The sequence below is a fragment of the Mastacembelus armatus genome, chromosome 12, assembly GCF_900324485.2.
Source record: "Mastacembelus armatus chromosome 12, fMasArm1.2, whole genome shotgun sequence".
Classification (NCBI taxonomy): domain Eukaryota; kingdom Metazoa; phylum Chordata; class Actinopteri; order Synbranchiformes; family Mastacembelidae; genus Mastacembelus; species Mastacembelus armatus.
The window spans coordinates 15,135,775-15,149,809 of NC_046644.1; the positions used below are offsets into that span (position 1 = coordinate 15,135,775).

The following is a 14,035-nucleotide window of genomic DNA, read 5'->3' on the forward strand; positions in this document are numbered from 1 at the left end:
TTTGATAATTTATTAGTGGTATTTCCTGAGTCACTAGTGAGCTAATGGGGATTTAATGAGTTAGTTTTCTACTAAAACAAAACTAGGGTCCTTCAATGATTTCTATCCAGAAAAAAAGACACATGAATCCCTCTGCAGCAGCACGTCTACCTAGAGATTATTCCACACTCTCATTCATTATTTAGCATTAGAACAGAATATCTCCAGCAGCTTCAGATTACACCTATAGTACTTTCACTGACAACCGTCTCCAGTGGTTTTGTTCTCATAACTGCAGGTGCGAGGGAGAAATGAGCACATAACACATAATAAAATCAGTCCCCATCTTTTCTCTGTTACATATCAGGTTAAATGCAAACAAGTACGCTTCTTTTGTCTACTACATGAGCTAAATTAATAATCTTCTTGAAAATGTTATTATGAAAAAAGGGATAAGTATACTCACACATCCTGGAATTCCTCTAATGATTTCTGTGGTGTGAAGACATTTAATAAACTGATAATCTGAAAGAGAGAAGAGCATAGAGAGGATCAACATACACACATGAAATGAGAGCTATATTGCAAGGAACTGTGGGTATTAGATGGGGAATGACCCTGAGGAAGGACACTGCTAAGTGAGAGACCAAACTGAAGAAGTGAGATGGAACAAAAGAATGGGGATAAATGAGGAGGGAAAGAAAGAGGAACAGAGAAGAAAGAGAACAAATGGCAGCACGGAAGATTACATTCATGCCTTACAGTGCTCTCTGTTTCACTCCCTTGGCAGTTCAGTACATTTCTTCAGTCACTGAATTTAGCTCGGTCATAACATTGTAGTCGCTTGTCTCTGTTTCATAGCAAAGGGATTTATCCAAACCAAACCAAAAATAGACACTGACTGAGGAACACGTACAAAATGTGCTTCACTCTGAAATTTGACACATTTTCATTCTTTCTGCCGTCCTCCTTCCATCAGTTACCCCTCAGCTGAATCACTTACATTTTTGTGATTGACACATTTCATGAGGACCAACTCCCGGTATGCCCTCTTGGCATGGGTCTGGTTCTGGAAGGGCCTGCTCAGCTTCTTGATGGCTACATTTCTGTCCAGGACAGCATCATAGCCCGCACTGCAGAGGAAAAACCACAGGGAACAATGGGACAATTTGTCTTTAGTATTTTTAACTGACATAAATATTGTTTATATCATTCTGTGGTGTGTTTTATTTACATATATGATTTGATTTATTTTTATTCATTTTGATTTGCCTTATATTTATTAAGACTAAGTAGGAACTACATTACATTCTATATTGTGTACAGACAGTTAAATCATATTCAGGATTACTATCAGATGGGAAAAACATTTCAAATCATATGATTAACAGAATAGTTTGACATTTTGGGAAATTCTTTCACTTTTTTATTTGCCTTACAGACATGACAATAACACTTCTCCTCTTATGTAACTCCAAGCCAGAAGGACAATAAGCAAACTGTCAAACTTTACTTTCACTTGTTCAGGATTGCACAGTATTCCTAAACTGTAATTATTGATAATTATTGATCAAACATTGATTAATAAAATAATCCTGTAAAAAAATAGAATGATGAAAGGTAATAGAGTGGAAATATACATTTTATAAAGATGGCTTCTGTTTTCATAAAGCCATGTTCGAGGTTATTATATCAGAGTGACTTCTTTACTTGTTCAACACAATCCCAGCCCCTGAAAACCTTTAGGATTTGGATTTTATTCATGTTTATTTCATGATTCATGTTGGTTTTCAGCAATACACAGATAGGAAAAGGCTGCTGCTAATATATATATATCATATTCTTGTCTGTATCTCAGCCTGTGCCTTTTCTGACAAATTTTCCTGACAAGATGCTGCAAATTTAGTTTCAAGCCTGCATGCAAGCTTTCTGCAACCCTAAACAAGATAATGCTTTGTGTGGGTTTGTGGAAGGCTGGGTGGGATGTGCTGTGGTTCGTCATGTCTCTGTGGAGACTGCAGGCCAGGGTTGATGTGTGACCATGGAAACAGTGGAGCCTTCATAAAAGCATTGATCCAATAGGGATTCGAGCCAGTCATCACTTTTCTAGCTGAGTGAAAGATGATGTCATGACCAGCTAAAACTACTTAAAGCCTTCATCCCTCTTAATATGCTTCTGAAAGCTCATCCTGACTGAGCACACAAGTCATAAGGGCAGAGATGCGCACAGATTGAGTTTGTGGGCGACAACATTGGCAGAGTGAGTCTTAGCTGCAGCAGTCATACAAGTTTCCCTGATAACATGTTCTCAGACTTCACAAGAGCAAGAGTCTCTTGATAAGAGAAGCAGAATGCATATTTTCTGATTTTATGGATGAGCTTCTGGTTCACTCCTTGATTTTATGCATATTGTGTATTTCCTGTCAACTGGTGTGAATGCATGTGCAAAATCTCACAGATGTTTATGTAAATCTGAATATGTCATACATTTGTGGTTTACTCTGAATACATAAGAACAAAGTGGCTTTTTTGTCAACATATCATGATAAAACCATTCCTCAGGCATGAACATACGTGGCATGGTACCATGAATTAATGAACAGTACATTCACAGTGTATCCCATTTATCAGTAGGATATTATAACAGTCTTTGGGGTTTTATGTGGTTTGATTGTGGTAATATCTTTACCATATGACACCAGACGACAGCCATGGGCAGAGCCAAGCGGCACACAGCAGAGCAGGTTAAATTAGATTTGCACTATCTCCCTGCCATCCACTTCTACAATATCCTTTAAATGGGCACAATCCCAGCATTAGCTTTACAGCCTGCCCAAGCTCCTTTGCAAATGCACAAAATTGCTTTCAAGTGAAGGAGCTGAGGGCATGGGAAGCAAAAGAACAAGTGATGGCCAGGAGGTTTAGGTTGTTGTGAGCCACTAAATCCTCAAACATATATAAGACAAACTGAAATAAAATATGCCAACTTGAGTCATCCCAGTGTAGGTGTTCAAGGCAGGTATCACCACAGTGGCACAGCATTAACATAAATATAAGTTATAGCTCTGTTTGGTCATTTGACAAAGACTGTAAGATGCATTCCTTTAAGTGGAGCCTTGGCAGTCGTTCCACTGCATTCTGACAGGGCAGGCGTGAGATGAATTACAATGAATATGTGCTCTCTCTGCAATCCGGATTAAGGATACACTTAAGTGTCCATCCTCTTAGGCACTTATGTCCCACATATCCATCCAAACACTGAACAACAGATGTCATCAGCTCATAGCAGTGGATGGGGTGTGAACGTAGTGACTTCAAATACCATGATTAGCCAGACACTCCACATTTCTGACAAAATGATGGCAAAATGCCACTTTAACATAAAACATTGCTCATTCAGATTTATTTGCCTTTTAGAGGAACCTGATTAAATCCCAAACTCTGCAGGCCAGAAAGACCAGAATAAACTCTAAAGAAACACAATGTGTCTACAGTCACATTTTCACTGTTGAGCTGATCCATTCTTCCCACTGCTCATCAGGGTTTTTCTGCAAAGGTGAGTCACAAGGCTACATACGGTGCTTTCAAACACTGGTCAGGTATAATGGAACAATGCCAGGCTTTTCAGGAAGACTTAAAATAGAACTTTTCTATTGCCAGAACTGCAGTATTAATATGGAGTCTATCACATCATCCTACAGTCTTCATATTTTTCAGTTCTTCATTCAAACAGTGAAAACAAGAAACACTCCCCCCAGCCCTATGATCTCCCATAGCAATAAACTACCAGACAATTAGAAAAACTGATAAACACTAAATGAGATAATGACACTTTAAATACTTCATAAAAGACACATCAAGTAGCATGATATGATGCAAAACAGGACATTAAAACATGAACTGCTGGGACCCTACCAGACAATTCCCTGAGCTCCGGAGCCAATGGGCTTTAAATTCTGGTAGCGTTTTAAAACTGTGAAGGTAGAATCTCCCACTTCCACACTGTAGAACTGGTTGTCCACTTTGCTTTTGCTCATGTTGTAATGCTTGGCAATATATGACACATCCACTTGTTTTCCAAAACCCTGCATGAAGAAAATACAACATAAAACTCTGTTAATGGTGATGGTGATTAATCAGTTTACTTCACTGGAAAAACAATAAATTATTATTTCTTACATTAGATCCTACATTCAAATGAGACATTTTATGTTATTATATTATTATCGTTAACTCACTAACCAAACAACAGTCAGTATGTATGTACCTGCTGTTATTATCAACTTATTATTTGTAGATAATCTGAGCTCTGCTGGCATTTTTTCACACAACAGAAATGTGTGTAACACTGCACTGGTAAAACTGGACACAGCATAAACATGACAGGCCATGCAGCACAGTTGAGTTCACATAATCGATCCATTGCAAATGTAAATTCATGTAAACTCAACCCATGTAATGATGTTACTAAACCTAATGTCTTTACTCTCTTAACCAGACTAAAGACATTGTTTATTTATTAATGTGCACACAATAACAAGCTATAATTACTTGGGCAGAGAAGTCACACAAATGGTGCCACAACAAAAATTTCAGTTAATTATAGACTGAGTAATTACAACACAGTTCACAAAACAAAGTGTGCCACTCAGTATTACCAAGGGGTAATACTTCTTACAAACACCATGAAACATTGATTTGTGTGATACATATACTGTATGTGCAATACATTTAAAGACAATATACTCCAATGTGCTTGACTATAGTTCTTACTGTGCAGCCAGTAGTACCTAGAAAATTAAACACCAAGCTACACTGACATGTGTAATGCACAGCTTTGAATGATTTGGGCTACAGTAGTGTTGCCCATAGCTTTAGCATGTAGTAAATCAGTCTGCACATGTGTGATGTATTTTTAGCTTTGCCTGAAATTAATTAACACAAAGTCACAAGGATATTTGCATTAGTGTGCCTAATCACAAGTGGAAACCATTATACAGTTTACATTAAAAATTAAGCAGGATAATGTTCCTTTTTGTCTTAAGTAAATCTTTGTAAACTCAAACTGTTCTTAGGTTCTCTTTTCTGCACAGAAAAACAAAATATACCACAACATATAGAGCAATGAAGGGGAATGGAAGGGAATGAATACTGTACCTTTTTTACCTGTAAGGAACACACACCTGACAAAAGGCTATCTTCACATCCAGGATTGGTTGGCTGCAGTTATATAAGAAATGTCTGCTCATAAATACCTGGAAGACACAAACAGAGGAGAGCAGGACTCAGAGTGAGCATGGTGTGGAGTAAACATCCGTAAACAGGAATTTATAGTATCTGTGTGCTGCAGTTTTTGTTTATATATAACAGGAAATGAATTGACCCTAAACATATAAACTATACTATACTCTCTAGCTGAACACATAAAATACACCATATAACAAACACTGCCGTATAATTTTGTTTTTTTCTGAGTAAAGAATTCTTCAACATATCTGCAGTGATGGAATAGTTATTTAAACCATATTCAATCACGTACAAGTCTCCAGGTGTGAACTGAACTGAATCCTCTCTAAAAAAAATTCCCTGTTGTGTTTTCTCTACTCTGTGCCCATCATTCTCAATAAAAGTTAGTAGAACAACAAGGTGGTACTACCCACTCCTCTATGAACAGCAATTGAGCCATAGCATATGGCTCCAAAAAAAAAAAAAAAGTTGGTGCCCCTGAGAAGTGAAACACAATACAGTAATGTTTGCTTATAACTTTCTGTTCTGGCAAGCATAAGCCTAATAATTCTCCTAACCATACTCCCCTTTATCTGCTATATGGCTGATTTGTGAGTAGCTCTTATTTTTCAGGCCTGCTTGTTCTAATTACCACATTTGATCTTATTTTTAAGTGTTAACTAGTGGGTTTTATAGGCGCTAGTCGATAAATTTATATTCAAAAAAATAAGCCTTTAAAGATCCACTATTACCTGAGATTGATTTACATAAAGGTATTCTAGTGGTTTTGGTAAAGTTTGGAGGTTTTACTGTGAAGGAACAGCTAATGGAGCAGTTTGGTTTAAATATTAAGCAGATTTGGCAATTTTCCTTTTTTGTTGGCATGAACACAGAAACACTGCAAGAGAAGAAAAAAGCTCTGAAGGAAAGTGGCTCCAACGTTAAGCAGAAGTATGCAGGTTACAACTCTCACCCAGGCTCCAAGGGGTTTCCAGGTAATGAAGCTTGCGGAGTGCTAATGATCATGTCTTTTGAATATAATTTGTGGTGGTAATATTGACATTAAAATTTTAAAAAAAATGTATATTTGCCGACCTAGTCAATATAACAGCTGAAAGGACGTGGCTTTGCAATTTGTTCTGGGGATGTAACTGTGTGGCTTACTGAAGACAAATGTATCATTCAGCTCCACCGCTCCTCTAATAATGTCACAGTCAAGGCTTTAGTGTCTCTGCTAAATCCAAAGGGAGCATGGCAGCTTTAAAAAAAGAGATGTGGGAGTTCTAGTTTGACCTATTTACGCTGACCATTTATTTTAGATAGTGCAAAGTGTTTGTGGATATTCAGTTCTGTTTCTCTTAACCCCAGCAAAGTGTGCCATTAGATGAGGAATTTATCTACTAAATTCTCACCAGAGAATGAGAACGAAAGAGACAAATGAGAGGATGACTCCATGATAAATCAAGAGTGACAATAATGCACATTAAAATAAAACACACTATATGTGATTTGTGCATGCAATAGTTGCACTCCCTCAATCCACTATTGTAATTCCACACCACACCTGTATGTTTGGCATGATTAACACTACTGTCACCGCATTAACCAACACTGTATTTGCTATTAATCTAACAGGTCAACACTGAGTTGGCCCTGCCAGCTAGCTAGCGATATCTGTGATCTAATCTTTCACCATCTGTGTACATAAGATATTAGACCTCTCACATGGCCAAATTGTTTGTCTACCAGCAGTAAAATAATTCAAACACCACCTGGATCATCTCAGAATGTGATATCAGGCACTTCGGAAACCACATCCACATACAGCAGAAAAAAAATCAAACAAAACAACCATGTGTAAAAATCACTCAGCTTAACAAGAGTTAGGAATAAGCTGATTAGTTTGTCATAGAAAAAAGATACATTTGGTTCATGTAATTAACAGGAAGGTTTAATCACAAGAAAACATCAACTGAAAATGACAAATCAAATCATACTACAGCAATTTTGTTGCACTGTGGAGCTGATAGCAAGTGAAGCACAGCTGATCCAGTACTTGTTTGTTCAACCCAGCCAGATTCTGCTGATATCCTGGTTGTAACAAAGACTACACTTAGCACTGTACTTTAAAATACCCATATATCTTTCTGACTGCAATATGTCTCATCTGTGCAATACAGTGCCAGGTGATTGAGAGGTGGAATAAGCAAAAAATAAGAAGCTTGACCTTACTCCACCACATTTCAGTAATGCATGTGCTCTGCCATATTGACTGGAATGAACTGTCAAAGACTGCGAGTTACTGTGTTTAGTGGTTAGTTAACCACCATTAAACCATTAGCAGCCATGTGGTGATTATTGATGTCTAATTGTGTATTTTGAATTTACTAGCCTCTTATTACAAAGTCCAACCTGTTTAAGAGACTAGTCAGAGTCTGTACCAAAACAATTTCTGGAGGACTTCTCCAAAGACAAGTGTACATGCACACAGAAAAACACATTGACAGATACAAATATACTGCACGAGAGTTGTTGTTGTTGTTGTTGTGTTGTCAACTGTTAAGAGAAACGTAAAAAAAACTTTAGAAAAAAACTCAATAATGAAGCCAGAACAAAGTTGAATAGAGTAAAGGTTTTGAATAGGTTAATGCATATAACTGATACAGCAGACCATTAATCTCCAGTGCTGGCCTTGCTGATGCAGAATCGTGTTGGTGTGTGTGTATGTGTGTGTGTGTCCTCTGCAGTTGTAGCTGGACCTTGTTATTTGGATCTTGGGCATTTTGTTACATCTGTCCTCATGGGCACAACAAACAATGCCTCAGGCTAACTGATGATCACAGGGCTCCACTGTCCAGCACAGATCTTATTCTCAGAACGAAGAGTCCTTTTGCTTTTCTGTTGCTAGTTTACTGCAGACACCTGGCAGCCAAAGTGCATATCAGCCTCTGAGTGGATGCTATGTTTCTGTGGCACTTTGTGACATGTGAACTCAGAAAAATATGGCATAAAGCTCCTTTAAAATTCATATTGGCTTTTATTTAGATGAAACTGCCACGGGAAGGGTAATGGTAGACTTGCAGTCATGTTGCTAATGGTTTGTTGACACCTCTGTAGATGTAAAGTGTGAGACATCATTGCTGTCAGAAATCCCCTGTGTCTTCAACTAACATGAAAGTCTTCTCCCAGTTTGCTCCATGTAATTACATCCTGAACAATATGACGCATTAGCAAACAGGCCAAAAATTCATCAGGCAATGGTGAACACACTTGTGCAGTATTTTCACACTGGACATTTGGATTGACCAAACACAGCTCTAACTAATGACAAAACATTTACAGTAATGTTTTTTCAGTGTTTAAATCTTCCAGTAAGACACAGAGTGAGAATTTAGAAATACTAGGGAACCTAAAGTTAGAATGTTATTCCTTACACTTACAGTGTTCCTGCTATAACATGAAAACACAGGTCAGTAAAATAAATTGAGGTGTTTCTACTTATTTCTGCCATTTATATAACTAAGATTTGGATAAATAAGTGTAACCCTGCTGCATATGATGCAGCACAATTCAACAGCGTTTTACAGCAGGTTTATGGGCACAGGGTTTTCTGCATGGTGAGATTAAAAACCTGCAGACTGTTTAAGACATGATATGAGAAGTTTCTTATGTTAAAGCCAGGGGACAGGCTAATAACTCTAGAATGAATGGTGTGTTTGCAAAATGATTTCACTGAAGCATTAGTAGTGAAATACATGTGCAGTTACAGCTGCAGGAGCTTTTAAGAGATAGCAATAAAGTTATGCACTTTCAAAATGCAGTAAACAGGCTGTTTCTGACCGGTCACAGACACTGTACAGTACAGTATAAACAGGAACACATCATGTCATGTGTTGCCTTTGTGGTATTCCTTGTCCAGTATAGCAGAATTCAATCTGCATTACAGGTCTGCATTATTATTGGGTTATTGTTTCCTGTCTTAGCCATATTTGCCTTCTCTCCTCTCCTGTTCTCCCCTGACGTTCATTCTCTGACTTTCAAGCTTATTATTCAAGCATATTTTGTGAATGTCACAGAATGCGCACATGTCCATGTCTATTTCTTCATTTCACCCTTAATCCTCAGCCTGTGTTCACGATTTCCTGCCTCTCTTTTGTCCCTCCCTTGCTCCCACCATTCTTGATCCCAGGCTTCCAGCCTCACTGCAACCGTATCCCCTCCCCCTCCCTCAGAGCTCCATTGTGAGTGCTTGGTTCAGCAGCCTCAGTCTCTCCTGCAGTATGCAGCCCTGCCTTGCCTTTACTGTGTAGCCCGAGCCAAACGCAGCACAGACTCCGATTTGGGCTCAGGGGAGGGGAAGGGAAGCACTTCAAACTGCAGGCCCAGCCAGGAAAACAAGACAGCGCTGACTCCTGAGCTCATCTACGGGCTGCAGGAATGTTCACTGATATCTATTGATTTGTTTTTTTGGAGCTGAAATACACTTATCTTCTCTGTTTCTGTTCTCATCTGTCGTCTCCCTCCCAGTTCTCATTCACATCCCTTGATTCACTTTAAGCAAACAGTAAACATGTTAGCCGAAAAGCTGCTTATGCTGCCTTTTTTGGTCCATGTTAACAACATGTACAGTTTTGGCAGGTGCATGAGCAAATTCAACTGATTCTTACAGAACCCAAAACACATTTGGAGTAAGAGGACAAGACTGAAGCACTCTGTGGGGATCTCGGTGCCTTCTGTAAAACAACTCTAAATATCCAATACGAAAATATTTCAGGTGACATGATCTCAGAACCATTCTGATGCCATAACTAAAGAAAAGACTGATTCTAAAATAGTTTACTGCTGCAAAACTAGGGCTATTTTCTCAATAGATTTTTATCACATCTTTTACTTATTGCCCAAAAGCCTCAAATGAACAGTATTAAAGTGTACCTCAGTATCTGCAATATGAAAACATAGCATGTGCTTTCACTTTTAGCAGCATTTAACAATAGTGGTGTTTAACAAGAATGCACTGAGAGAAATTTTGATAGTATATGGTAGGTTTTCATCGTACTGTGGAATTAACGCCCTCCCTAAAACTACTTAAAACGAAAATGTCTGATCCTTGGTGACTTTTAAGTCTCTTTACAGATGTACTGCGAGAAATTGGAAGTGAAACTGACACAGTCTAAAATCAGATTAACGCCAGTTCTGTAGCTGTGCATCTTACTTTACAGGCAAATTATTCTGTTTGTCTATATTGTAAGCAATCCTACAGCCTGGAGGAATAAACTTCCATGAAGCTAGAATTAGATTTTATTTCTAACAAAAGATTTATATTATATTGAAGAACACTGTAGTATCACTGAGCATGTTGAAAGAGTTAATAATAATTTTGTGTAATTTAATGCCAGCAGCTACCATACCCTAACCATAAAATCAGATGTACATTTTCATCGACATCAGAGAAGGTAAACATATCAATGTTGACCTGATTATATAAACCAAACAGTATATAAATGTTAGAAAGAAATAAACTCCTTCTCATGCAAATACACCAAATACTTACTGGGGGCCTATTTTCTCACCCTAGCATACATTTATTTCCTTCATAATATCTTCTTCTTAACTACATTATTTGTCTTATTATCTGTCATTATTCAGCTTCTTGTTACAAACACAGTCCAACTGTATCTGTCGAGCTGACATTACTTCATGACCATAGTAATACACAGCAGGGAACAATAGTCAACTGGGGTCACTGGGTGATGATGATGATGATGATGGCTTTGACCTTCCATAATTACAAGCACCATGGCAAAATGGCCCTTGAAAGAGTGATGAGGATATTTAAGTAACTGATTGTCAACAAGGGCTGTTCAGGAAAAAGTCCCTGAACTTCCTGCACCGCCACAATAGAAGAATTCATAAAATCCTGGAAATCATACATTCATCCAGCCATTCTCTATACCCGCTTATTCCTATTTAGGGTCACAGGAATTTGATGGAGCCTTTCCCAGCTCTCTTGAGGCGAAAGGCAGGGGTACACCATGGACAGGTCACCAGTCTATTGCAGGGCCCCTTGAAATCATTCCATCCTATTTTGTACATTCACTTCAGGCAAGTTAGTCCATGTATGTCTATCAAACTCCAACGCACCTAATTCCTATCCTTTTTTCATTCAATTTATTTTTCATGTTTGTTTTAGGGCTCAAACAACTATTCAATTAGTTGATCAACAGAAGATCAAAACATTCATCTGCAACTATTCTGATAATCAATTTATCATTCAGGAAACTGCCTATAATACCATTTTTTAAATTGTGAGGATTTGCTGCTGTTGGTTGAAGACTTAGATGTGACCTTCAATTTTGCAAAACTGGTATGAGGATTTTTCAGTCATTTATGACACGTTATAGACCAAACAAATAATCAGTTCATGAGAAAAATAATCAGAAAATTAATCAGTAATGAAAATAATAGTTGTACTTCCTTGCTATTTAGTCATGCATGCAATACCACCATTATCCCATCTTAATACATTGCCTTGTTTTATTACATAACAAAGGATTAGTATACTGATGCTCCAAAATCTGTAAAACAAAGTGGAATTAAAATGCAGGCAATTGTAAGATAACGTTAGTGTGCTGGCGGCTATTTCCATTGATGATCGCCCATTGGATAAACAAGCTGCTTGCTTAAAAATCAATATCAGTGATTATTAGTTTGCGTGGACTTGCATTGGCAGCTACTTTTATAATTCACCAGAAACAATCTGCACAAATATGATGATGATGAGATTAAAGAGATGTACTAGCATATTTATTTAGTATGAATGTATGTTAAAGGAGAGACACCAAAAGAGAGATGGATGTTTCATCTATTGCAGAAACACCATATAAAAAGCTTTGTTTAATTGTTAAGCATGTTCCCTGCAGCACTTTCTCAAGCATAGAAGCCTGCTTCTGAATAATTCAGCACCCAAGGTCACAGTTCTAAATCCTCTCTTTTACATGGAGAGTTTGTTGTGACACCTTTAAAACCCTCAGTGACTCCACATCACCAGTAATTAGTCCATAACTGTGGACATGCACCAAAGAAGATTTGAACATTTGAAAGTAAATACTCAATAACACTGCTCAGATGCATTCCTAACATTTCTGTACTTGCACCTTTGCGATCAGCATAATACACAAGTTTACAGTCTGATAAAACGTCTATCCAGTAATTTGTGTGCAGATAAATGCCCGAAACAACGCAGATTTAGAGAAATTACCTTCCTCTGTGGCCTCATCTCACAGAATGAAGCCCATAATAAGTTGAATAACATCCCATCCTCTCTGCATTATGATCTCAAGTTCATCGTTAGCAACAAAGCCTCCAGAAATGACCTGAACTTCCCTTTAATAAGGATCACATACACTTGCAGCACCAGAAAATACTCTTTTCACCATTAATTCTGACTGCCTGAGAACACATCTGTCTACTTTTTCTAGCACTTCTGGTGATTCTCAGGGTGATCCCACATCCCTGGTGAAGTAGTGATGATCTGCATAATGCACAAGGTGCGCAACTGACTTCTGAGGGGGAGGAGGGACAAACTCTGCATGTAGGCCTACAGTATGTAGTCTGTGTAAGGCTTGTGTTTTGAAGAGCATAATTCATCCATTATCTATTTGCACCACTCCTACTCTAAAATACACAACAATCGTCACAGTAATAATAATAATAATAACAGCCACTCTAAGACCAATCAGAATATGTGGATACGGTTCATAGAGATCATTGTTAAAAGTCAAAATATTAAAAAAAACAAAGGCATATTATGTGTTTTGTTATTCTGGATGTGCATTTAGAGACAAGCTGCTGCGTGTATGGATGGAGATGGAGAGACTAACGCCATAATGAAATCCCCGCACACTGCTGGTCGCTGCTACATGTTATAAAACAACATCCGCCGCGGTGAATGCATCAAGATGGGGTTGATTGTTGATTTTTTTTTTTTTTTTTTGTCCCTCTCCCACGGAGGCACCGCTAGTGGACTTCATTAACCTTCCTTTCCAATCAATAGTCATCACTCCACCCTCCAGGCAGCTCGGGTCCAAGCATCGCATCCACATTAAACAAACCCACCCGGCCTTACCATTCCGTGCCAGCTGATGACGATCCCGGTCCGGTGACAGTCCTTTTCAAAACATCCCGAATGGAAACACTGCGGTGGCCATTGCTGAGGGCTTAATTTATACGTTCGTAAAGAAAAAAAAGTGGATGAAGACGAAAAGAAAAAGCGATGAGGAAATTAAAAAAAAAACAGAAGTGGACGGAACCGAGGTTTGCTGATGCTGAATCACTCTCCCCCAGCTCACCACCTTGCAACCATTGTGCTGCAAGATGCTGGCTGTACCATTGTGGACCTACCGGAGCAGAGAGAGGGAGGGAAGAGGAAGGGGGTATAGGGAAATATGTTGCTATGGCAACCGAGAAGGAGCACGTCTGACGTCAAAGCACAGAGAGAGAGAGAGAGAGGTGGGTGAGAGAGGGAGAGATCACATGGAGCTGCCTTCTCTGGGTGGGAGGGGCGAGTGGGAGCATCTCTCCCATGATCTGATCCCATCCTGTACCATCCCACCGCCGGGGCGAGCAGGATCCTTGGTGAGGATATGGAGCCCAGTTGTCTCTGTATGTTTGTCTCCCTGAACTGCCCACCTCTTAAATCTGTCATTGCCCTGTTTATTTTGCCCACAGTATGGATGCTATCCAGGAAAAGACATTCAGTCAAGTTATTTCTGTAGCACGCTTCAAGTAAACTCTATGCATTTGGAAACAAGGATCAATAGCCTCCACTGCT

General features: G+C 38.7%; 1 protein-coding gene across 7 annotated transcripts in view; it reads right to left on the reverse strand.

The window, feature by feature from the left end:
- Nucleotides 1-13,589, reverse strand: part of mapk10 (mitogen-activated protein kinase 10) — a 33,657-nt gene extending 20,068 nt beyond the window's left edge. For 6 of the 7 annotated variants that reach the window (XM_026297763.1, XM_026297760.1, XM_026297759.1 and 3 more), the window contains exons 1-5: nt 13,331-13,589; nt 5,137-5,234; nt 3,895-4,064; nt 983-1,112; nt 446-504 (exon numbers count right to left, since the gene is read on the reverse strand). In XM_026297763.1, the coding sequence (XP_026153548.1) occupies nt 446-504; nt 983-1,112; nt 3,895-4,016 (311 nt within the window). In that variant the 5' untranslated portion in view covers nt 4,017-4,064; nt 5,137-5,234; nt 13,331-13,589. The remainder of the gene's footprint in view (nt 1-445; nt 505-982; nt 1,113-3,894; nt 4,065-5,136; nt 5,235-13,330) is intronic. The other variant, XM_026297765.1, reaches the window with a different exon arrangement.
- Nucleotides 13,590-14,035: the final 446 nt, after the last annotated feature.